Here is a 26825-nt window from a genome sequence, read left to right as displayed (position 1 = left end):
TAGTTTGCACTTTTAAGTAAATTAGTTATAGAATTTCCCACTTAGGAGTTAAGAGTTGAGCAAAGAGCTGAAGGGTATGTGTGAGGCAATGAGCCACGTAGACAACTGTGTGAGCATGCCCAGGGTACTCAAAGAAGCCAGGTTAGCTACAGTATAATGTGTAAGAAGGAGCATTGGAAGAAATGAAGGGTAGTCATATAGGACCTTTTAGGCAAGTGTGATGACTTACTCTTATTCTGGATAATAATGCATGGGACTTGGTGCTGGATTCACAAATTGGAAAAAAATCGAAAAATGCTGTTTAAGCTGGAACAAGTTGTGCCAGAATGACATGAAATATGTAGCTGTGATTTAAGGGCTTCTGCACATCTGTGGATCCTTGGGGTACTAGGAAGAGTACAAATTTTGGGTCCATTACAAAAATGGAGTCTATAACCCAGGTCTATAAAGAGGGTAACAAGTTCACAATATTCAGAACGGTAATTGGATATAAAATTTTGCTGCCAAATAAGATAGTAATGCTTTGGCTTCAGATGGAAGAATTATCCTACAACTTAATGAATTCTTGAAAGAGATCAGTAATAAATTTAGCATAACAAAGATAAATACTAAGATAGATAGTAAGGGTTAGATGACCCTCTAGAAAATGAAAAGGACACCATTCCTGAGTGGACACAACATTAGATCAAGCATTGCCACCACAGACCGCCCAAGAAAAGCTCATCTATAATAATAAAAGCGTAATATGCAAATCGACTGTGCCAGAGGCTAAAACCAAAGGTAGTTAGCATATTGATGCAAAAGACCCATTGGAAGGCCAATGGACTTTGATATTCAGCAGGGCTAAAAATCAGCATAATATTGCCCTGCTGTGGACTCAATGGTTGAAGGCAATTCCCTAACCTGATAATCCTTTTACTGTTTACCAAACTTTACCTTTGATATGCCTGTATGCATTGCTAAAGAGCAAATGTGTATTCAAGTAAATAAAAAGCAGACTGGCTAGAAGTTGGCGTGCCTCTCCTAGAGAGAGGTTTCCACCTGGCCCCCGTGCCTTCTAAATTCATATTTCTTGTATAGTATTTTCATTTGTGCCTCAGCCCCTCCTTCAGATCCTGAACTCTGCTGCAAAGGTTGCGGCAGACTGAACAGCCAAACATCAAAATGACCATCCGGATGACCACACTATGACATGTACTGGTGCCAGGCCAGCCAAGGCAAGTGCGATGCAATTGGTCAGGGGGGCCAGGCCATCACCCCATGATCACCCCACAGAGGGAAGCCGAGGCCACCGGCTGGCGGGACAATCAATCAGGTGGCTCCATGATTGCCCCAAAGAGTGAAGCTCAGGCCACCCTCTGTGGGGCAATTGATCAGGCGGCTCTGGGAACTGGGGAACCGGGGATATGTGGTAGTGGACACGGGCAGCATCAGGCCAAGGCAGGTGCAGGGGGGCTGAGGAGTGAGGCCATGAAGCCAGGACCAAGAAGCTGGCAGCCAGGGAAAGGTAGGCCTACCATTGCACAAATTTTGTGCATCGGGCCTCTAGTTTCATAATAAATTTGCAAAATACTGTAAGCTTTAATATAATTTCTTAGGGACTTTTAACATTTATAAAGTGTTGCTTATAGTGAAACATTTACTGGGAGACATTATTGTAAACTAAAAATAAATTTTGGGAAATGTTTTCACAAGCTGTTAATAGTAATAAAAAAAATTTAAGATTAAAAAAAATGTAACAACTTGATTTAATTCTAGTATATCACAGAACAAAACAACAACTAGTGAGGTGTCCCCAGGGCATGAGAACACTGGGCATGTGCATTAAAGGACAGGAAATCAGTATATAAGGAAAGAGACAGCATGATTTAGATGCTTTATTAGAACCTCTTAGAATTCCGTGAATCATTGTGTCATTTGATTGTGACAGTGGAAAAGTTATACTAACCAATCCCTCTTTACATGCCATCATCTGCTTAACTTGTGGAATTTAAGCAAGGATGAACAACCTCCTAAATGTGCCCAAAAAATGTCCAATAGTTTGTGAGATCTTTAAAATTTCCTTATATCTGAGCTCAACATGAAACTCCAAGACTAAGGGTTCCAGGTTTAGAGTCATAATTTTCTCCAATCTGCCACTGAAGTAGAGTCAAACCAAGAAGACTGCTCAGGAATCATGGAGAAGCAAAATATATTTATTATTAACTTACAAGCAGCCAATTAAGGCATATTATGTCCCTTTTATCATATGGAGGGGGCAGGGCAGCATGGTCTGCTCAGGTCATTCATTCACTTGGCTTCAGGGTGGGGAGAGCAGATGTGGGTTTTTAATGCTCTTTTATTATATATGTAACACATAAATACAGGAAGGAACATAGAGCGTGATGCTAGTGATAATTATAAAGCCAGTAGCCTCTTAGCCACTTGATACCCATGTCAAGAAATAGTAACTTAGAAGCCCCTAGTGTACCCTATCCAATCACCAGTTTTTCTTTCCTCTAAAAAAAAAACATTTTTCCATTTACAAAATCCTTCATTTTGATATTCTTTATTATCTCAGCTTACCTCATAAAACACTACAATTTAGATTTGGCCATTTTGAAAAAATATATAAATTGACTCATACTTCATGTATTATTTTGTGCCTGGCTTCCTTAGACTATTAGTGTACAGGGTGGGGCAAGAGTAGGTTTACAGTTGTTCATATGGAAAATGATACAAAATTTAACAAATAATGACACAAGAATAAACTTTGTGTTTCATGTACTCACAACTGTAAACCTACTTTTGCCCAACCCTGTATTTCTGATATCAATCCACATTGTCAGGTGAATATGCAGTGTCAAAATCTCTGTTCCCCCCCGACCGGTTTGGCTCAGTGGATAGAGTGTCGTCCTGTGGACTCAAGGGTCTCGGGTTTGATTCCGGTCAAGGGCATGTACCTTGGTTGCGGGCACGTCCCCAGTGGGGAGTGTGCAGTAGGCAGCTGATTGATGTTTCTCTCTCATCGATGTTTCTGACTCTCTATCCCTCTCCCTTCCTCTCTGTAAAAAATCAATAAAATATATATATAAAAAATCTCTGTTCCCCATTTGTGATTGTCATAAAAAGATTACCAAAGATACCAACTCTGTGGCATCTAGTGATAACTAAGATATGACCAGCTTTTCATCAAAAGATGCTGAGTACAGTTGGCTCACCATATCCATGGGTTCCACATCCATAGACTCAACCAACCACAGATCAAAAATATTCTAAAAAAATACGTTACATTGTTTCTGACATGTGTTATGTAGTTAGGCCTATTATGGTTGCAACTCTACTGAACAGTCCAGACTTTTTTCTTGTCATTATTCCCTAAACAATACAGTATCACAGTTATTTACATAACATTTACAATATATTAGGTATTAGTAAGGTAGAGATGATTTAAAGTACGTGGGATGATGTGTGTAGCTTATATGCATATACTGTGCCATTTTATACATGGGACTTCAACAGCTGTGAATTTGGGTATCTGAGGGGGTCCTGGAACCAATACCCATGGATACCAAGTGATGACTGTATATGACAATCCAAAAGAGTTTATTAGGAAAAGTAAGATATGCAAACAAAAATAAGAAAAAGTATATAGAACTAATTCAAAAGGCTGTAGGCAGAATAGATATTGGGATTTCAGGAAGAATAGTTCAGACAAAGAACTTAAGAGTAATTGGGCAACAGGTGTGCTGTGTGTAGGAATGTCAAGCTGATATACAGAGCTAGAGATAAAGGTGACTTGAGATGTTGGGGCTATTGTACTCAGAGGATGAAACTTCGGGCACTGTAGGTGAACTTAGATTCCAAATAAGGAGCAGAATTGCTCCCACTATAGTTTCAGTCAATTGGCATATAGACATAGAAGCTGAAAAATTGTTATCAATGGCATATATGGCATTTATATTCCTCACAAAGGCATTGCCACAAGGCACATTCAGAGTAATATGGGAGCAAATAAATTACCTGGACCAAAGAAAAAGAAACTCGAGGAAACAGGGAAGTATGAGTAGTCCAAGGGTCACTTCCTCCTGTCTCTGTCTTAACACCATATCCTCCCCATGACCACAACCACAACACACCTTAATCAGAGCAACATACTAGTGAAGTTTAGACTCTGTAATCAAAGGTTTCATTTTAAATTCTGCCTCTGACACTTGCTGGCCTTGGGACTTGACCCTAGCTTCCCCATTGGTAAAACATGAATGATAGTGTTTACTTATCTATAGGGACCTAGAAGAAGTCCATAATTAATTCACATACACCTAAAGCATTGCCTGATGTATAGGAAATGTTCAATAAATCTATATATATAAAAGGCTAAATGTCGTCCTTCCCTCCAACCGGAAGCTATGATGTGCACTGACCTCCAGAGGGCAGACGCTTAATGCAGGAGCTGCCATGATGCGCACTGGCCATTTAAAAATAAACGGCACTATGGGCCTGGCACCGACAAACTAACACTTGGCTTCCCCCAAGTGGGACACAGGCCCTGCCATCACCCTGGAGCAACACCCCACCTAATTGCACTGGACACTTCCAAGACCCCATGGTGCAAAATGTGGCCCACAGCCCAGTCCAGCCCGGAAACAGTCCCTGTGGGCGCCAGGTAATGACACCATGTATCAATGCCCGGCTTCCTCTCCCTAGCGACTAGCCTCCTTGGAGTTTCTTCAGCCCAAGAACATGACTTGCTTTATAGCCAGGTACAAACATTTTACAGTTTAACCAAATGTTTGCGAAGCATTTTCATGTGCCTCATCTCATTTGATCCTCACAGAAGTCCTGGAGTAGGTAGGTAGGAGACTCAGTAGAATCCTATTTTCTTCTCATTAGCTGAAAAACAGATATTTGGAAAGTTTAGAAACTTGACCCAACCGAAAAGAAGTAAGAAATGGTGGACCTTGAAAATGACTTCAAGTTTTCTCACTGCACAGAATATAGTCAAACACTGCTACAGTTAAGTATTTTATCCTTTGTTCTCCTTGTGTGATCTACAATAATAATCTGCTTCGTGTTGATATTTACTGCTGTGTTGCTGACAATTACCTGAAAGAGAAGTTGGGGTGCTTCACTGGCCTGGAAAAAGTTTGGCTAAATCATAAAGCAGGTCTAATTAAGCAAGTTTATTCCATATATATAAAAGGCTAAGTCGACTCTCACATGCACAATACATATAAAGCTCCCGCTGGCGCCAATCACAAGCATGTGTTTCGATCTGTCATTGTCAATTATAAATTTGGTTGTTTTTGTTGACATTCTGAAGCCTAAAGAAAGTGGCATCATTGACAGAATATGTCTGAAGACCAACTTTTGCCACACGTACCTCTGAAGCCAAAAGAAGCTGGCATCGTTCATTGTAAACTAGATCTCAATAATCCAAATGTCACTAAAATGAAACAAATCAGGATCCTGTTTCCTACATTATATGCAATGACGTGTCCTATTCTTTTTCACATGGTGAAAAAGAACGGATATTGCATTAAGACTCAGAAATGACAGTGTAATCAACAATAATAAGAGACAAGCCCTAGCCAGCTTGGCTCAGTGGATACAGTGTCAGCCTGCGGACTGAAGGGTCCCATATTCAATTCCAGCCAAGGGCACATGCCTGGGTTGTGGGCTCGTTCCCCAGTAGGGTGTGTGCAGGAGGCAGCCAATCAATGATTCTCTCTCATCATTGATGTTTCTATCTCTCTCTCCTTCTCCCTTCCTCTCTGAAATCAATAAAGAAATATATTTTAAATAACAAAACAATGAAAAGAGATCCGCGGGATTCCTGGCTCTGGGGAATTTGAGATCTGGGTTCTGCGATCACGGAGGACTGAGCCTAAAGGTGGCAGCCTGAAGAGCTGACCAGACCACGCAGTGCCGCAGATCCAAGGAACAGCAGCCTCCTGAGCACCACACCCTCTGTCTGAGGAACAGCAGCTGTACATGAAGCCTCCCCGCACCAGCCAGAAGAGCCACCACAGCTGTGAACAGCACCCACCAGAGGAGCTGCTGCCAACTGAGGAGCAGCTTCTACCATAACCACCCGAGGAGCAACCACAGCCCAAGAAGCCACTGTCACCCAGGGACCAGCCACTGAACAAATCAATGTCTAGATATGTCAGTGAGATCAAACATGGGTAGACAAAGAAACCCCCAAAGGAAAGAAAAGGAGGACTCACCAGAAAAGCAGCTAAGTGATACAGAGGCATGCAACATGACAGAAAAAGAATTCAGAATAAGGGTCCTAGAGTGCATAAACCGGATGGAGGAAAAAATCAACAACTTATGCAAGAAGCAAGAAGAAACAGATGAAAAAATCAACCACCTATGCAAGAAGCAAGAAGAAATAGATGGAAAAATCAATAACTTAGGCAAGAAGCAAGAAGAAACAGATGAAAAAATCAATAAATTATGTAAGAACCAAGAAGAAATGAAGAGCGACATAGCTGCAATAAAAAACACCATTGAAAGTATCAACAGTAGACTAGGAGAAGTGGAGGACCGAATTAGTGAATTAGAAGACAAGGAAGCAAAACACACCCAAACTGTACTGCAATTGAAAAAAAAAATTAAAAGACAGGAGGAGAGCCTAAGGGAGCTTTGGGACAACATGAAACGAAACAACCTACAAATAATAGGGGTGCCAGAACAACAGAAAGATGAACAAGGACTAGAAAACCTATTCGAAGAAATAATATCAGAAAACTTCCCTGAGGTGGGGAAGAAAAAAGTCACACAAGCACAGAGAGTCCCAAACAAGGTGAACCCGAAAAGACCCACACCAAGACACATCATAATTACTATGGCAAATGTTCAAGACAAAGAGAGAATCTTACAGGCTGCAAGAGAGAGACAGAAACTTACATACAAGGGATCTCCCATTAGATTATCAAATGATTTCTCAACAGAAACACATCAGGCCAGAAAAGAATGGACAGAAATTTACAAAGTGATGCAAAGCAAAGGACTGAATCCAAGAATACTCTATCCAGCAAGGCTATCATTCAAAATTGAAGGGTAAATAAGAAGCTTCACAGACAAAAAAAAGCTAAGGGAGTTTATTGCCACCAAGCCAGCAATGCAAGAAATACTAAAGGGACTGGTGTAAAAAGAAGAAATAAAAAGCTCAGAAAGAAAACAGCCACACACAAAAAGAAATGGCTACAAACAAATACCTTTCAATAATAACTTTAAACGTAAACGGACTAAATGCTCTAACCAAAAGACATCGAGTGGCTGAATGGATAAAAAAATGACCCATACATTTGCTGTCTACAAGAGACCCTCCTCATTAGAAGGGACTCCCACAGACTGAAAGTGAAGGGGTGGAAAAATATCTTTCAGGCAAATGGAAAGGAAAAGAAAGCTGGGGTAGAAATACTTATATTGGACAAAATAGACCTCAAAGTGAAGGCCATAACAAGAGATAAGAAAGGCCACTTCATAATACTAAAGGGATCAATACAACAAGAAGATATAACCCTGGTAAACATATATGCACCCAATGCAGGAGCACCAAAAAAAATAAAAAAACTCCTGGAAGATATCAAAGGAGAGATCGACAACAATACAATCATAGTAGGGGACTTTAATACACCACTGACATCACTGGATAAATCCTCTAGACAAACTATCTGCAAAGAAACAGCAATCCTCAATGACTCAAGAGATCAGATGGACTTAATTGACATCTTCAGAACACTTCACCCCAAAGCCACGGAATATACATTCTACTCAAGTGCTCATGGAACAGATTCAAAAATAGACCACATATTGGGTCACAAACAAAGTCTCCCCAAATTCAAGAAGATTGAAATCATACCAAGCATCTTCTCAGACCACGATGGCATAATATTAGAAATAAACTACAATAAAAACAACCCAAAATACTCAAACACTTGGAAGCTGAATAGCATGTTATTAAATATTGATTGGGTTACCAATGAGATCAAAGAAGAAATTAAAAACATCCTGGAAACTAATGACAATGAAAACACAACAATCCAAAACCTCTGGGACACAATGAAAGCAGTCCTGAGAGGGAAGTTTATAGCTCTACAGGCCTATCTCAAAAAACAAGAAAAAATGGTAGTTAATCATCTAACTCTACAACTCAAAGAATTAGAAAGAGAGCAACAAGAACAGCCCAGAGTGACCAGAAGGAAGGAGATAATAAAGATTAGAGCAGAAATAAATGACATAGAGACCAAAAAAACAATACAGAAAATCAATGAAACCAAGAGCTGGTTCTTTGAAAGGATAAACAAGATTGACAAACCACTCGCCAGGCTCACCAAGAAGCAAAGAGAAAGGTCCCAAATAAACCAAATCAGAAATGATAGAGGCGAAATAACAACAGACCCCACAGAAATACAAATGATTGTTAAACAATACTACGGACAACTCTACTCCAACAAACTAGACAACCTGGAGGAAATGGACAAATTCCTAGAAAAATACAACATTCCAAAACTCAATCAGGAAGAATCTAAAAACCTCAATAGGCCAATAACTATGGAAGAAATTGAAGCAGTCATCAGAAAGCTTCCAGCAAACAAAAGTCCAGGGCCAGACGGCTTCACAGGGGAGTTCTACCAAACATTCAAGGAAGAACTAAAACCTACCCTCCTCAGACTACTACAAAAAATTCAAGAGGAAGGAATACTTCCAAGCTCATTCTATGAAGCCAGCATCACCCTAATACCAAAACCAGGTAAAGACAACACAATGAAAGAGAATTACAGGCCAATATCCCTCATGAACATAGATGCCAAAATCCTCAACAAAATCTTAGCAAATCGGATCCAGCACTACATCAGAAAGATCATACACCATGACCAAGTAGGATTTATCCCAGGGATGCAAGGATGGTACAATATCCGCAAATCAATAAACGTGATACATCACATAAACAAATTGAAAGAAAAAAACCACATGGTCATATCAATTGATGCAGAAAAAGCATTTGACAAAATCCAACACCCATTTTTGATAAAAACTCTCAGCAAGGTGGGAGTAGAAGGATCATACCTCAACATAATAAAAGCCATATATGACAGGCCCACAGCCAACATCATACTCAATGGACAAAAACTAACACCATTTCCCCTAAGAACAGGAACAAGACAGGGATGCCCACTCTCACCACTCCTGTTCAACATAGTACTGGAAGTACTAGCCATTGCAATTAGACAAGAAGAAGAAATAAAAGGCATCCAAATTGGAAAAGAGGAAGTAAAACTGTCCTTATTTGCAGACGACATGATATTATACATACAAAACCCTAGAGACTCCATCAAAAAGCTACTAGACTTAATACATGAATTTGGCAATGTAGCAGGATACAAAATTAACCCCAAGAAATCTGAGGCATTTCTATACACCAATAGTGAACTTTCAGTAAGAGAGACTAAAAAAACAATCCCATTTACCATCGCAGCAAAAAAATTAAGCTACCTAGGAATAAACTTAGCTAAAGAGGTAAAAGACCTCTACTCAGAAAACTACAGGACGTTGAAAAAGAGATTGAGGAAGACATAAACAGATGGAAGAACATACCGTGTTCATGGATTGGTAGAATCAACATCAATAAAATGTCCATACTACCCAAAGCAATCTATAAATTCAACGCACTTCCCATTAAAATACCAATGGCATACTTCACAGATCTAGAATGAACTCTGCAAAAATTCATCTGGAATAAAAAAAGACCCCGAATAGCTGCAGCAATCCTGAGAAAGAACAAAGTAGGTGGGATCTCAATACCAGATATCAAGCTATATTACAAAGCCACTGTTCTCAAAACTGCCTGGTACTGGCACAAGAACAGACAAATAGATCAATGGAATAGAATAGAGGGCCCAGAAATTGGCCCAAACCAATATGCTCAATTAATATTTGACAAAGGAGGCATGAACATACAATGGAGCCAAGATAGTCTCTTCAATAAATGGTGTTGGGAAAATTGGACAGATATATGCAAGAAAATGAAACTAGAACATCAACTTACACCATACACAAAAATAAACTCAAAATGGATAAAGGACTTAAATGTACAACGGGAAACCATAAAAATTCTAGAGGAATCCAAAGGCAACAAAATCTCAGACATATGCTGAAGGAATTTCTTCACTGATACAGCTCCTAGGGCAGTTGAAACTAAAGAGAAAATGAACAAATGGGACTACATCAAAATAAAAAGCTTCTGCACAGCAAAAGAAACCATCAACAAAACAACAAGAAAACCTACTGCATGGGAAAACATATTTGCCAATGGCATATCTGATAAGGGCCTAATCTCCAAAATTTATAGGGAACTCATACAACTTAACAAAAGGAAGATAAACAATCCAATCAAAAAATGGGCAAAGGACCTAAATAGACACCTTCAAAAGAGGACATTCAGAAAGCCAAGAGACATATGAAAACATGCTCAAAGTCACTAATCATCCGAGAGATGCAAATCAAAACAACAATGAGGTACCATCTCACACCTGTCAGACTGGCTATCATCAACAAATCAACAAACAACAAGTGCTGGAGAGGATGTGGAGAAAAAGGAACACTCCTGCACTGCTGGTTGGAATGCAGACTGGTGCAGCCACTATGGAAGACAGTATGGAGTTTCCTCAAATAACTAAAAATGGAACTCCCATTTGACCCTGTTATCCCACTTCTAGGAATATATCCCAAGAAACCAGAAACACCAATCAGAAAGGATATATGCACCCATATGTTCATAGCAGCACAATTCACCATAGCTAAGATCTGGAAACAGCCTAAGTGCCCATCAGTAGATGAATGGATTAGAAAACTGTGGTACATCTACACAATGGAATACTATGCTGCTGTAAAAAAGAAGGAACTCTTACCATTTGGAACGGCATAGATGGAACTGGAGAGCATTATGCTAAGTGAAATAAGCCAGTCAATGAAGGAAAAATACCACATGATCTCACTCATTCATGGATAATAGAGACCATTATAAACTTTTGAACAATAATAGATACAGAGGCAGAGCTGCCTCAAACAGATTGTCAAGCTGCAGCGGGAAGGCCGGGGAGGGTTGGGGGGCAGGAGGGAGGGGGGTAAGAGATCAACCGAAGGACTTGTATGCATGCATATAAGCATAACCAATGGACATAAGACACTGGGGGGTAGGGGAGGCCAGGGGATTGTCAAGGGGGGGGGGGGAAGGACACATATGTAATACCCTTTGTAATACTTTAAGCAATAAAAAAATAAAAATAAAAATAAAAGAGAACAAAAAATGCAAAAAACAAAACAATAATACTAGACAAAATGTAAGGACACGAGTCACACAAATGCAGTGTTATGGATTTCATCTCTCCATCTGGGACACATTCAACCCTATTTTAAATGTTGTTATATCATGCTGTTATTATTTATTTATTAATCAATTTATATATTATTTTCATATACATTTACTAATTTTCTTTCATCTCTGACACTTCTATTATAGAGAAATGGCAAATAATGATATTAAAATATTTCTTCTAATTAATTTCCTTTCAATGTGCACGAATTCATGCACCAGGCCACTAATATTATTATAATCAGTGTCAAAGGTATCAGATTTCAATGAATATCTAAATTATTCATTGAAAATGTCTGTCCAATGTATTCTGGCCCAAACTATCAATAGTCTATTAGACATTTTCAGGAAGAATAAATAAATTATTTTCCTACCAGTAGGGAAAGGTATTCCTTCCCTATGCCTGAATTGCTGTGCTCAGTTCTAGTTGATAAAACTAGAAAATGAGTGGAGAGAATGGTAACTTAAATACAATATGCATGGAGGAAACTGTGATCAAATCAATAAAACTCTCAATAGAATAATCAAGATGAAATATTTTTTATAATTTTTAATATTTTTTTGGATGAAATGATAGTTCTTGAAACCTGAAGGAGGGACACTGAAGGCAAAGAGTGCCAATAGACACCACAGGATTTCACTAACTCCAAAAAATACAGCTTGTGGAAAATACAGTCACTACACATAGTTACAGATGTATCATCACTTTATCTCCTACTCTTTCTCTTCTTAGATTCTCCTTTCTAAGTGTCTACATACCTTTTTTTATTTTCAAATATTTAATCAATAAATCCTGCATTGTTACCATTAGTATCAGAATGGATGACATCCACAAACTTTGCATCAGTGTAATGTAATCTGTCATTTGATGGTTTTCCAGAGAATTTTGGCCCAGCAGGGTCAAGTCCTGAAATTCAACAAAGAAACTATAAATCTATTATTCAAGTTCTACTATAATGTTCACCAGATCATATGCTTGCATTATTATTACATCATAAATATAAACCTGTATAGTTTTAGCTTAAACCTGTCTAAAAACAAATTTAAAGATAAATAAAATTGGATGAATAGCAAGTATCTTTACTATGTTAATAACTAGAGGCCCGGTGCATGAAATTCGTAGGCCTGTGCCTTCTCGAAGTCCGGGACACCTAGGGGGATGTCCGCCTGCCAGGTTAGGGGATTGGGCCTAAACCAGCAGTCAGACACCCCTTTCGCAGTCCAGGGCTCTCGCAGTCTTGGACTCCTCTCTCATTACCACCTACCTGTAGCAGAGACGGGAGAGGCTCCCACCACTGCTGCTGGGCTCACCAGCCATAAGCCCAGCCTCTGACTGAGCGGCACTTCCACTGACCACAGGGGACAGCTCCTGCCTTGAGCGTTTGCCCCCTGGTGGTCAGTACTTGTCATAGCGACTGGTCATTCCACCATTTGGTTTATTTGCATATTAGGGTTTTATTATATAGGATACTTTTTATCAATTTTCAGAGTTTATCAACAATACAGTATTAAGTATCACTAGAGGTGCCTCAACAAAATATTGTAGGTTTTAGCAATTTTATTTAAGAAGTAATTAGGAAAAAATGGTAGAACTTTAATAATAAATAACTACTACAACTTCTGAAGGGGGAAAAATCAATCCCAGTCCTGCGCATCCTGGATCTATCTATATGTCTAAAGTAATGTTAGGCATCAGATGTAATTTGGGCTATGGGATAAAATACATTTTTTACTGTTTTATATTTAAATAAACATTTATCATTTACTTCTCACAAAAGTTTACCACACACATAATAAAAATATATTAAAAGTTCCATGAAATATGAATACATTTCTGATATATTTTAAATTCTGAGTAAAAAGTCTAGGCCAGTGATGGCGAACCTTTTGAGCTCGGTGTGTCAGCATTTTGAAAAACCCTAACTTAACTCTGATGCTGTGTCACATATAGAAATTTTTTGATATTTGCAACCATAGTAAAACAAAGATTTATATTTTTATATTTATTTTATATATTTCAATGCCATTTAAAAAAGAAAAATCAACCAAAAAAATGAGTTTGCGTGTCACCTCTGACACGTGTGTCATAAGTTCACCATCACTGGTCTAGGCTCATGATCTTCTGGATAGTGCCAAAAAAAGGAGGGAGGAGATAAAAGTCAATGCCTTGATAAAATATACACAATGGAAGACACATCATCTTAAAAAGAGATTTTTAAAGTAAAATATAATGTTGATTATCTCAGGCCCTTCTATTATTCTTGTTTATTTAGCCCACTTACTGAATAAGGCAGAAAATTCTCTCTTCCTATAAGTGATTCTGATGTAGAAGCACCACATTTCCTGGACTTGTAAACTTTCATAATTGCTTGACATGTATAACCTTTTAAATTGGACTAATATGTGAGTAAACACACCTTAAAATAAAGTAGGTTTACCACCAGTTGAAAGTGAGTTAGCATGGCGATTGAAAAATAATATGGGATTTGGCTGCTAGAGACCTTCGTGTAAATTCTGGTTTAGCTGTTGCTAACTTTTTAACACTTTCACATTCATTCAATTAACCTCAGTTTTCACATCTGTATAAGGAGAATGACACTAAAACTGATCAAGGTAAGGAAGGTATAATAAAGGCTTGTAAACATCCTAACAATCTGTACTAGTTATCCACTCCTCTCCCCCTTTGCTTAACTTCCCTAAAAACTCTATTACCTTTTATTTACACTTGAAATTATTAAAAATCTTCTATAGACATCAATCTCCTTAACTCTTAAAAAGCTAAACTGGTTGGGGAGGGATGATATCCTACCAGTTCTCACGTCACCATTATTCTAGAGGCAGGTGAGTACTAGAATTATTGGAGGAGGTCACTTTGAAATTATGTAGCCATCTAACCACTATACTGTATACCTGAAAATTATATAATTGTAATTGAAAAATAAACATTAAAAATAATAAAAAATTAAAATGAAATACTCACTGACTGGCATTTAGGTCAACTGTGAGGTCTGGAAAACCACTTGGACCCCTAGACCACTTGGTGATGAGAAATGGGGCCTTACTGGCTGGATGGCATCACAGGCAGGGAGAGAAACTGGATACCACCTTCCAGTAACAACTCTACACTAACGGAGTGGAAGCATGTTGCCCTGCCTAGCTAAGCCACTTCCGCCACTGTCCCCAGAAAACTGATACATGCTTTTAGAAGATGGCAAGCAGAGAAAAAGAAGCCCTGCGTTCAAATTCAGATTCTCTCACTAATTAGGTTACACCTCAGAGGTAGGAAGACCAGATGGCCCTGATTCTCCCATGATGGGTGGCTGTGCTGTGTGGTTGTGGACTCAAGAACTCAAGGGAACACCATTTCCATCGTATCTTAGAGATGTACAGAGCTCAACCTATGCAGCCATGCTCCGTGGCCTTATGGCCAATTCATCCCTACCATAAATGGAAGTCTTCCAGTACAAAAAAAATCTGTAATTCTAAAAAATTTCACCAGCATTCCTAAAGGGAAGCATGAAAATCCATGTCAGCATTATTTGGTAATCAAGCTTACTGGATGAGGTAACTTTGTTATGAAAATAGGGGAGGATCTGGAATCCCTTAAATTTAAATACCAACTCCCAACTCTCCTATTGTTCAAGTAAAATTTTTAAAAGAATTTAAATACATCAAATTTTCTGAAATTAAATATAGCACATTTTTATATTTTCAGTTAAAAAAGCTTTATATTTAATGGAACAACTTTTTCTTTGTATTGTTATAACGTGTTTTTAAAATTCAAATGGGGCTGCAGAAGTTGATCTGATTCTTTTCAATACTATAAGGGTAATATGTTCATCTAAGAACCAAACAAGACTTTTAAATCTAACTAAAATAAATACTAACATTTGAATATAATATAGAAAAAATAAATATTTGTGCATTATTTTTATGGCTTAAATATTATATCTATTAAAGTTTAAATAAAGTAACTTCTGATGCTTAAATATATGCAAACACATTAATTTTATTTAAAAATTTTTACCTGTTATTCTTCCAAGTTGACCTTGAAATATCTTTCCAACAAATCCACTAATATGAGCCCCTAAGCTCATACCTATGAAATGAAAATTATCAAGAGATGCTCCATGTTTCTGCAATAGAAAGTGCAATGTTACAATTTTCATTTCATAAAATCACAAATTATACCTTTTGCATCAATATTCTAAAATTTGTTATTTTTTGTAGTTTAATCCATTTCTGAAAGATAGAAAATAAGATTTTATAATTTTAAAACAACTATCTTTGTTCAACTTCTTCCATGAAATATCTGATTTTTCTCTACACATTTTTAATAATTACATTAAATTTTTATTTAAAAACTAGAGGCCCGGTGCACGAAATACATGCACAGGTGGGGTTCCTAGGCCTGGTTGGTGATCAGGGACAATTGGGGCTAGGCCGATCAGGGCAGGGCCGGAGAGGAGGTGATGGTCGCCTGGCTGGGCACGGAAGGAACAGATGCTGGACGCCGATCATCAGCTCCTTGCCACTGTGCTGTTCCCCGCCTCCCCCCTCCTCCTTCCCTCGCCACCACACCACCACCGAGGCGAGCAGGCGGGTCAATCAGGGTCTGCTGGCTGGGGGCAGGGACAGGGCACAGGAGGTTGACCACTGGCCTCAAGGAGGGAGCTGGCCCTCAGCCGCCCTGGAAAAAGGGCTGAGTCCACCGCCACTCACCCCCAGTTCCCTGTCCCAGCCTGGGGGTTGGGGGAAGGGACTGTGGGAGGTTGGCCAGCCTGGGGAGGTTGGCTGTGGAAGCACACTGACCACCAGGGGGCAGCTCCTGCATTTAGCATCTGCCCCCTGGTGGTCAGTGCATATTATAGCAACTGGTCATTCCAGTCGTTCTGGCCACTTAGGCATATATATATATAACCTCTGCCATCTATTATCTAGAATAATATATGCAAAATAACACATTTAATTAGTAAATCATTATATAACAATAATAATTAGACATTATTGGGGATTTACTTTGTACTAGCTACCTTGACAAGTGCTTTATAAATCTCATATTTAATATTCTCAATAGCTCTGTGAGTCATTTATTGTTATCCTATTTTTCCTAGAATGTATAAATGCAGAGTAAATATCATTTGATCTTAAGTTGCCCAAAGCCAAATGTACTATTTCTAAAAGGGAAAAATGTGTACTTGTAGTCCAAGTCTGTTTAACTCCAAAATATATTCTCATCAGATTGTGTCAAATATTCTTGGAAGACTGAACAGTGTGTATCATCATCCTCATTTCAGAGATGATAAAATGAGACTCATGGTTTTTGAGTGATTTCCCCAGATCACATCAAAGAACAATGAAATCTGATCTTTCAAGCCCAAATTTTAGACTCCTCTCTGAGCTTCAAACACCCCTCCTTGGTGGGAGAGGAGGCCAATTAAGAGCTTAAATGAGGGAGAATTTCTTCCCCCAAGTTCTCAAGAAGCAAGTCAGGGTCCATTTTACACAGTGACGCATCCGATGGCTTATTGAAGATATAGAGCATTTACTTCTAATGAGAAATTAGACGTAGGCTTTCCAAGCTCAGGGTGATCATTTTCTTCAAAATTTTCAGAGCAGTGCCCAGAAACCTGAGGGAGTATCACTTTCAAGTTTAGCACTACTGTTCCTTTCATCTCTTCCCCTTAATATGAAGCTTTTGCAAGCAAAGCTACTCTTAGAAAAATATCTAAAACTACAAATTTTCCTAAATTTTTCTATTTCACATTCACATTTTCCATACTTTAAAGTACATGTTAATTAAAGAGCACTGCTGTAAGGAAAAAAATCAATTATGAAATTCATAGACTATCCATAAAAACAGGTGCATCAATTACCTCTCTGTAGAGGGATGGTTTGGGTTTGTCCACATTTAAGTATATAAATATTAATTAGGATAAATGATTTTTGCCAATGATTATTATATAGCACGCACTGGTTAAGAATTAATTTTATTTAAAAGTTAAATATTGATATAAAGTCTTGTTATTCCAAATGTATAGCTAAGGAAATGAGGCAGAGAGGTTAAGCAATTGCTCAAAGTCACACAGATGATGGGATGGATTGGGTCTTTGAAACCCTCCAGTCCAGCTCCTAACCACTGCATGTAACTACTTGGATGTGACATGCTTGCTCAATTTGAGCAGAGACTTGGAAGTTAAGCACAACACAATTCAAAGGCAGATTTCAAAGCTATGAATGTCCCCCAAGTCAAATATCCTTCTTTCTCTCGAGTGCCCATCACCACCAACCTATCTCTGGAACAGACATGGATCTCCATATGGATTGACTTAGTAAAGGCAGATGACCTAAAACTGTCCTGAATTTATTTCACTCACCCCAACCCTGGACCTAAATGCTGGACAAATATGAATGAAACTAAGACCTGCCTCCAAGGTTGGCAGAAATAAACTACTTTTCAGTTGTTTTTCTCTAATTTTTACCAATTCACACTTGATTAACTATAAACTATAAACATACTAGCCATACATTAGAAAAACTATTTAAAGTATCTAATGATTATATAGTTTATTCCCTATGTCTATATAGAATCATTACTTTATCCTGAAATCTGTATAGAGTTAAAAAGTTAAAATCCTAAAAGATAAAACACAATAACTTAGTCTTTAACATATTTTTTTAAATTAAGACAGGTCATGTCTAGGCATAAAATTATCCATTTACATAAACAAAAAAGGATGGCTGCATACATTAGCATATCAAGCAGTAATTCTGAATTCTGAGAAAAAAGCATTAAGCACTAAAAGTATGAAAAAAGCATTCTTTAACAGTTTGTAGTCTTGAATAAGACACTGTATATTGTATAACGTATATAATACATAACATTCCAGACTTACCAACAGCTTCTGAATGCACTCACTCAAACTCACAGCAACTTTTCTGGTGTTTCTAACGGCTCGACTGTAAATTAATGTTGTAGCACCCCGGATCCAGTTCACTACAACTATATTCACATCATGATGATTCAAAATCCTTAGAAAGTTCTGAAGCCATGAGGGAATGGAGCCCAGCGGTCTGTATCCATGAATAAGCCAGACTGTTTTCTTACTTGTGTTGAACTTCACATTGAGTGAATTATCCCGCTCCAGCAGTGGCTCAGGACAGTTTAGGTTGTTCTTTGTATACATTAACAAAAACATCTCCACGTGGGGATTAAACAAATCACTGAAGGAATCCTTTATTGATAGCTTTGTAAATTTAAGGCATGGTCTTTTATTCTCTGAAAAAAAAATCAGTCAAGCTGAGTACTGATATAGTATTTGATTCCATTCCCATTGCTCTTGCAAAAAGCAAGATTGAACTTGAAGGGTGGGGAGAATTTAATTTCATTAGCACTTCAACACAATTTACTGAGTAACTACCATGTTGATTTGCTGATTATGTAAAATGAATTTTTGAACTAGAAGTATTTAAAATTTACTATAAAATATAGAAATAAATAAAATTGATTAAAATTAAGAATTATTTTATCTGTACAATATACTAGTAGCAATAGTTTGAGTAAAATTATTATTATTAATAAAGTGTGAACAGCAATAAAAGTAGGTAAGTTGATTATGAGCTTTAACTGTTATTCTGCAGAAAATAGTTACATACAGATAAGCATTAAAAAAAATATATTTTAACTGACTAGGGATCAAATAAATACAAATAAAAACAATAAGTTATCTTTTTCTTCCTACCAAATTAAGCAATAGTAGAAAAATCATTTTAATACTCAATATTTGTGAGGATAAATGTAACAAATATTCATTTACATGGATACTGATGTATAATACAGCATCCTTTTGACATTTTACATGTGTGTGTATATCACACAGATAATCTTAAAATATTTATTCTTCCTGATTTTCTTTCTAGGATTTATATTAATAAAATAAGCAATTATATTAAATGTAAAGTCATTAATCACAGGGTTAAGCATAAGCACACCAAAATTTAAGACACTTTAAATATCCTCTTATAAGTCTTCTCATGCATATGTTAATCTTATCTATCCTCCTACCTACCTATCTACCTATCCATCTATCTATCCAACCTAGAAGGAAACAGGGCAGAAAATAAATTACTAAGCCAAATCAATAGTAGTAGTCATTGCTGAGTTAAGGAACAATGGCTGCTTTATATTTTCTTTTTTATAGTTTTTCAGAATTGTAATTATTTTTCAGAATAAGTATATAATACCAATTTTTAATAAGATTATATGCTTGTACTACTCTGAAAGTTTAACTTGGTAAGAAAATGTGAAAAAAACTCTTTCTTAATATATAAAAAATTCACAGAAGTGTTAATATACTTTATCAAAGTAATATCACTTTTTTAGAGATTTTCCCAAGAGTCCCCACACACATTAAAAAATTAACCAATATAAGTTATTTCAATACTGGAGAAATAAAAGTTATATAAATGCCCAAATAATAATTTGATTAAGTGAAATATATATATACTAGTGGCCCAGTGCACGAAATTCGTGCATGGGGGAAGGTATGTTCCTCAGCCTGGCCTGCACCCTCTCCAATTTGGGACCCCTCGAAGGATGTCCTACTGCCAGTTTACAGGGATCGGGCCTAAACCAGCAGTCAGACATCCCTCTCGCAATCCAGGACTGCTGGCTCCTAACCACTCACCTGCCTGCCTGCCGGCCTGATTGCTTCTAACCATTCTGCCTGCCAGTCTGCTTGCTCCCAAATGCCCCCCCCCCGCCAGCCTGATCACCCCAAACTGCCCCCCTGCTGGCCTGCTTGCCCGTACCTTCCCTCCCCACTGGCCTGCTCATCCCCAACTGCCCACCTGCTGGCCTGCTCACTCCAAGTTGCCCCCCCCCCGCTGTCCTGATCACCTCCAACTGACCCCCACTGATGGCCTGCTTGTCCCCAACTGACCCCCTGCTGGTCTGCTTACCCCCAACGGCCCTGCCCCCCCACCAGCCTGATTACCCACAACTGCCCTCCCCTCTTGGCCTCTAACTGCCTCTACCTCGGCCCCGCCACCATGGCTTTGTCCAGAAGAACATCTGGAAGGTCTCCCAGTCTAATTAGCATATTACCCTTTTATTAGTATAGATGAATTATTTTATAGAATGGGCATTTTATTACAGATGGTTTCCCATGGCATTTTTTCTAAAGAAGTAAAAATTAATTTTAAAAATGTTTCAGGAAGACTTTGAGAAATTTACAGTATCTGCTTTTCTTCCAAGAAAGTTGTCACTTTTATGCAGAGTGAGAATTATTTGTATGCTTTGTATGTCAGCATTGGCCACTGTGATTGGGGGGCACTTAGCTTGACTTGAGGGTAATTATCTTGCTCACTGGCTGGGAGAGAGGGTGTGTGGCAGAGGAGATAAATACTCGGTTCTGGATTATTCATAGATTACTGACTTTCTGGATTGCTTGTGCAAGCCCCTCCTTTTATTGATGTCCACCTTCTATTGACAGTCATCTACCCTGGGAGAGAAATGAGATGAAACTCTCTTTCTTTTCATTGTAAAAAGCATTTGAATTCCTAAGGTGTGATAAGGCCTCCCAGCCATCCACAGTCAAGGTACACATTTTCATGGAGGATGTTCCCACTCTTGAATAAATCAAAACAATTTTTTCCTTTTAATTTAAACTTTCTTCTATAACTGTTTTCTTGTTACTTAAAAGCTAGTTTTTTTGAAACTGCTTCCAAAGCTTTTCAAGCTCTATATGTCCTTGGAATGAATTTATAAATTAGAATTGAGCCTGGCCAGTGTGATTCAGTGGTTTAGCATCAACCTATGAACCAGGAAGTCACAGTTTGATTCCAGGTCAGGCCACATGCCTCGGTTGTGGGCTTGATCCCCAGTATGGGGCATGTAGGAGGCAGTCAATCAATGATTCTCTCTCATCATTGATGTTTCTTTCTTTTTTTTCTTTTTTTAAAATATATTTTATTGTTTTTTTACAGAGAGGAAGGGAGAGGGATAGAGAGTTAGAAACATCGATGAGAGAGAGACATCGATCAGCTGCCTCCTGCATGCCTCCTACTGGGGATGTGCCTGCAACCAAGGTACATGCCCTTGACCGGAATCGAACCTGGGACCCTTCAGTCTGAAGGCCGACGCTCCATCCACTGAGCCAAACTGGCCAGGGCTCATCATTGATGTTTCTATCTCTCTCCTTCTCCCTTCCTCTCTGAATCAGTAAGAATATATTTGAGAGAGAGAGAGAGAGAGAGAGAGAGAGAGGAGTATATATATTTGTAAATAACAAAACATGTATTTAATGCTCTTAGAAAGTCTTATTTTCTTTCATTAAAACTTGTGCAGTATAGGGAACTCCATAGATTCTCTTAATTTGAAGGGAGAAAAAAAATGGCGGAGGCTTAGATGGACGTGTTGGTGCTTTGTCCCGGAGCAAATAAGGGCGAGCAGCTGAAACGGGTAACAATCAGCCCAATCAAGCTAAGGAGGCTCAGCTGAGAGACAGTCTGCAGCCAGGAAAGACAGAGAACTTCTAAAAAATTGGGATGGTTAGAAATTGAGGCTGAAACCTCCCCCTGGGCACCAGCGCAGCGGCGAGACCGCGCCAACTTGAGTAGCTGTTATCCGCATCCAGAGATCGGCTACTAACCCGGAGGCAACGACTCTCAAGCAGCGCAACTGCAAGAGCCCAGAGGAGACCTGCATCTCTCCACTGAAAGGTTAGACTTACCCCAAAGGTGCGGTTTGCAACCCAGGTTGGAGCGAGGAACGCGCGCGCGGGCGCGGGAGGAAATCTGCGCCCCCCAAAATCCGCGCCCATAGAGGCCAGCGTGACCCGCAAGTGGGGAGGGCTCCCGCAGGGCTGTTGCCAGAAGGTAACACTATAAATGAGCCCATAGTTGGACTGGATGCAAAAGGGCGGCCTCAGAGTTTCCCTGATAGCCGGCTACTTGTTGCCAGGGGCTTGAGCGCGCGCAGACATAACGCGCAGACACTACGCGCAGTTCTGGAGGGTGGAACCCTGTGAGTTCGAACAGCTTCCCAGGCTCTTGTTTGCACACTTCCTCTTACTTCTGTGAGTTTGATTGTTGGCCCAGTGCATGTGATTGCCCAGTTGGGGTCACTAGCAGAGCTTGTAGGGGAAGATTGTTTTTGGGGAGCCTGGGAAACAGAGCTGGGAGTGGCGCCTGGGGAGCCAGCTCTGGGCGGAGCTGGTTCAGGTACAATAGAGAGCTTCTGGACAGAGAGAACTTTTAACCTCGGAGGTCAATCCAGACACACTGCCACCCAGAGGCAGAGCCACGAACTGACTCTTCTGTAAATACAGATAAGGCAATAAGGGGATTTTACGGCCGGCTTTAAAATCAGGACTGTGGCTTACACCACGGAGGAACAGTGTAACAGAGGGAAATTCAACATTCTCCTGAATTCCGGGCGTGCCAATAAGAAGAGTAGAAGATCTGAAGCACCTGCATTACTGCACATTTTTATTTTTATTTTTTTAAATTACTTTTTCTCCTTTTAACTAAGAAAACATTTTTTTTCCTTTTTTTCTTTTTTCTTTTTCCCCATCACCTGATTTTGCCCTTTCAGCTACCACATTTTTATTTTTTTATTTTTATTTTATTTTTTATTTTTAACTAGTATTATTACCGCTACCATTTTACCACTCTTTAAAGTGTCATTTTATTTTGTCTTTATTTTATTTTGGGACTAATGTTCTCCATTCTATTTTCATCGTTCCTTTAGTAACATTTTTCTCTACCTCAATTTGCCTCTGTGCTAAACAATCTCCCCCACTTTTTCCCTTTTGCTGTCCTGTTTCTCTTACCCTACTCTAGCTTTTGATTTTCCCTACTCTTTTTACCCCCTGTCAAAATTTAACCCTGCTTATATATCCCACGTCCAATCCCCTGTTCTAAATCCTTATACACCTTTCCCTTATCTTCCTTCACTATCCAATTTTTTTTTCTCTTCTTCTTCTTTTCTCTCTCCATTGTTTTATTGTTGTTTGCTTGATTGACGAGTATATTGGGGTTTTTTTTTTTAGGATTGTTTGTGAGGTTAGACTGCTTATTCTTTTTATTTTCCTGCCCCTCCCTCCCCCCCCCCCCGGTTATTTCTGTGCTTCTGTTTCCCCTTGCGTCGCTTGATATTATTGGTTGTTTGTAGTTTGTATTCATCTCCAGGAATCTGTTGCTGTAATTTGTTGGTTTTAGTGGCGGACCTATAGGAGTTTTCTCCTCATATAAATAGTCTCTTGCCCTTTTATACTTCATTCTCTTTTCTCTCTTACTTTTTTTTTCTTTTTTTTCTTTTTTTTTCTTTTTTTCCTCCTCTTTTTCCCCTCCCTTTTCCCAATTTCATTTTTGCAATCCTTTTTTTCTTTCTTTCTTTTTTCTCTGCTACCTTTTTCTCTTCTTTCCCCCTTATCTCCCAACTCTGTTAGCTCCGGTGGCCACCTTTATTTGGGGTTAGTAATATCGTAAATACAATAGTGTTCAGTGCCTGGTACGTTGTGCCTTGTTGTGTTGTATTTTGTGCCTTTAAATCAACACAGCAGATTCAAGCAACAGCGGCCTCCTGATCACCACACGCTCTGCCTGGGGGACAGTTGCTGTGTGTGAAGCCTCCCTCCACCAGCCAGAAGAGCCACCACAGCTGTGAACAGCACCCACCAGAGGCTCTGCTATCAACAGAGGAGCCGCTGCTACCACAACCGCCCAAGGAGCAACCACAGCCCGAGGAGCCACTGCCACCCAGGGAGCAGCCACTGCCACCCAGGGTCCAGCCACTGAACGACTCAACAACTAGTCATGTCAGTGAGATCTAACATGGGTAGACAAAGAAACCCCCAAAGGAAAGAAAAGGAGGACTCGCCAGAAAAGCAGCTAAGTGAGACAGAGGCATGCAACAGGACGGAAAAAGAATTCAGAATAAGGGTCCTAGAGTACATGCACCGGATGTTCAAGAAGCAAGAAGAAACAGATGAAAAAATCAACTACTTATGCAAGAAGCTAGAAGAAACAGATGAAAAAATCAACAACTTAAGTAAGTCCCAAGAAGAAATGAAGAGCGACATAGCTGCAATAAAAAACACCATTGAAAGTATCAACAGTAGACTGGGAGAAGCAGAGGACCGAATTAGTGAATTAGAAGACAAGGAAGCAAAACACACTCAAACTGTACTGCAAATGGGGAAAAAAATTAAAAGACAGGAGGAGAGCCTAAGGGAGCTTTGGGACAACAAGAAACGAAACAACATACGAATAATAGGGGTGCCAGAACAACAGAAAGATGAACATGGATTAGAAAAACTATTCGAAGAAATAATATCAGAAAACTTCCCTGAAGTGGGGAAGAAAAAAGTCACACAAGCCCAGAGAGTCCCAAACAAGGTGAACCCGAAAAGACCCACACCAAGACACATCATAATTACCATGGCAAATGTTCAGGATAAAGAGAGAATCTTACAGGCTGCAAGAGAGAGACGGAAAGTTACATACAAGGGATCTCCCATTAGATTATCAAATGATTTCTCAACAGAAACACATCAGGCCAGAAAAGAATGGACGGAAATCTACAAAGTGATGCAAAGCAAAGGACTGAATCAAAGAATACTCTATCCAGCAAGGCTATCATTCAAAATTGAAGGGGAAATAAGAAGCTTCACAGAAAAAAAAAGGCTAAGGGAGTTTATCACCACCAAGCCAGCCATGCAAGAAATGCTAAAGGGACTGGTGTAAAAAGAAGAGATAAAAAGCTCAGAAAGAAAACAGCCACACACAAAAAAAGAAATGGCTACAAACAAGTACCTTTCAATAATAACTTTAAATGTAAATGGACTAAATGCTCCAACCAAAAGACATCGAATGGCTGAATGGATAAAAAAACATGACTCATACATCTGCTGTCTACAAGAGACCCACCTCATTAGAAGGGACTCACACAGACTGAAAGTGAAGGGATAGAAAAATATCTTTCACGCAAATGGAAAGGAAAAGAAAGCTGGGGTAGCAATACTTATATCTGACAAAATACATCTCAAAGTGAAGGCCATAACCAGAGATAAGGAAGGCCACTTCATAATACTAAAGGGATCAATACAACAAGAAGATATAACCCTGGTAAACATATATGCACCCAATGCAGGAGCACCCACATACATAAGAAAACTTCTGGAAGATATCAGGGGAGAGATCGACAACAATACAATCATAGTAGGGGACTTTAATACACCACTGACATCACTGGATAAATCCGCTAGAAAAAAACTCAGCAAAGAAACAGCAACCCTAAATGACTCACTTGATCAGATGGACTTAATTGACATCTTCAGAACACTTCACCCCAAAGCTGCGGAATATACATTCCTCTCAGGTGCTCATGGGACATATTCAAAAATAGACCACATATTGGGTCACAAGCAAAGTCTCCACAAATTCAAGAAGATTGAAATCATACCAAGCATCTTCTCAGACCACGATGGCATAATATTAGAAATAAACTACAATAAAAACAACCCAAAATACTCAAACACTTGGAAGCTGAATAGCATGTTATTAAATATTGATTGGGTCACCAATGAGATCAAAGAAGAAATTAAAAACATCCTGGACACTAATGACAATGAAAACACAACAATCCAAAACCTCTGGGACACAATGAAAGCAGTCCTGAGAGGGAAGTTTATAGCTCTACAGGCCTATCTCAAAAAACAAGAAAAAATGGTAGTTAATCATCTAATTCTACAACTCAAAGAATTAGAAAGAGAGCAACAAGAAAACCCCAGAGTGAGCAGAAGGAAGGAGATAATAAAGATTAGAGCAGAAATCAATGAAATAGAGACCAAAAAAACAATACAGAAAATCAATGAAACCAAGAGCTGGTTCTTTGAAAGGATAAACAAGATTGACAAACCCCTAGCCAGGCTCACCAAGAAGCAAAGAGAGAGGTCCCAAATAAACCAAATCAGAAATGATAGAGGCGAAATAACAACAGACCCCACAGAAATACAAATGATTGTTAAACAATACTACGGGCAACTCTACTCCAACAAACTAGACAACCTGGAGGAAATGGACAAATTCCTAGAAAAATACAACATTCCAAAACTCAATCAGGAAGAATCTAAAAATCTCAATAGGCCAATAACTATGGAAGAAATTGAAGCAGTTATCAAAAAGCTTCCAGCAAACAAAAGCCCAGGACCAGACGGCTTCTCAGGGGAGTTTTACCAAACTTTCAAGGAAGAACTAAAACCTATCCTCCTCAGATTACTACAAAAAGTTCAAGAGGAAGGAACACTTCCAAACACATTCTATGAAGCTAGCATCACCCTAATTCCAAAACCAGGTAAAGACAACACAATGAAAGAGAATTACAGGCCAATATCCCTCATGAACATAGATGCCAACATCCTCAACAAAATCTTAGCAAATCGGATCCAGCAGTACA

The 26825-nt window shown here is 38.9% G+C and overlaps 1 protein-coding gene across 1 annotated transcript in view; it reads right to left on the bottom strand.

The window, feature by feature from the left end:
• Window positions 1-26825, bottom strand: part of LIPI (lipase I) — a 72455-nt gene that overhangs the window by 41362 nt on the left and 4268 nt on the right. The window contains exons 2-4 of the mRNA XM_006093710.1: window positions 18262-18644; window positions 15393-15501; window positions 12171-12272 (exon numbers count right to left, since the gene is read on the bottom strand). Coding sequence (XP_006093772.1) covers window positions 12171-12272; window positions 15393-15501; window positions 18262-18644 — 594 coding nt within the window. The remainder of the gene's footprint in view (window positions 1-12170; window positions 12273-15392; window positions 15502-18261; window positions 18645-26825) is intronic.

The sequence above is a fragment of the Myotis lucifugus genome, unplaced genomic scaffold (genome assembly GCF_000147115.1).
Source record: "Myotis lucifugus unplaced genomic scaffold, Myoluc2.0 scaffold_120, whole genome shotgun sequence".
NCBI classification, from domain to species: Eukaryota; Metazoa; Chordata; class Mammalia; order Chiroptera; family Vespertilionidae; genus Myotis; species Myotis lucifugus.
The sequence above is the reverse complement of the archived record's forward strand: the minus strand, read 5'-3'. Positions and strand labels throughout refer to the sequence as shown.